Genomic DNA, 484 nt, shown 5'->3' with positions numbered 1-484 from the left:
AACTCATTCCATATTATTTCCATGGTTATATCTCGAAAAGCGACAATGAACACCATGCGGCCGCTTATTGAATATCTTCGGACCTTCCGTATTAAAAGGTTACACTATCCATCACAAATCTGCTGACTCACTTACCTTTTCTCCAGATACAAGATGACTGTGGAAGTTTGGAAAGAGGAAGTGGTCAGCAAGCGGTCGGTTCAGGTGGAGATAGCAGCTGGTGCCCTGCCTGACATCATCATCGAGAAACCGGACAATGTAGTGTTGGCTGACGAGAGAGTAAGTACAGTGTCGTTTTCATATATATATTTCCTTGTCTTGGAGTGCTGCGTTTGCCTTCCAGTGTGGACGCTTGTTGAAGATTTTCAGTAGATGTGCATTTTAACCATTGTCCAAGATTAATCTTTGGCCAGGAAGCAAAACAACACAGGAGTGCGTTTTGTAACGTTTGCATTATCGATAAAGTTAGATAACTGTTCGTCTC

General features: G+C 42.6%; 1 protein-coding gene across 1 annotated transcript in view; it reads left to right on the top strand.

The window, feature by feature from the left end:
• Window positions 1–484, top strand: part of LOC119585257 — a gene marked incomplete in the record, with an annotated part of 12,687 nt that overhangs the window by 405 nt on the left and 11,798 nt on the right. Inside the window, 1 exon segment of the mRNA XM_037933925.1 lies at window positions 147–279. Coding sequence (XP_037789853.1) covers window positions 147–279 — 133 coding nt within the window.

Source organism: Penaeus monodon, chromosome 19 (assembly GCF_015228065.2).
Source record: "Penaeus monodon isolate SGIC_2016 chromosome 19, NSTDA_Pmon_1, whole genome shotgun sequence".
Lineage (NCBI taxonomy): Eukaryota > Metazoa > Arthropoda > Malacostraca > Decapoda > Penaeidae > Penaeus > Penaeus monodon.
This window is presented reverse-complemented; position numbering and strand designations above follow the sequence as displayed.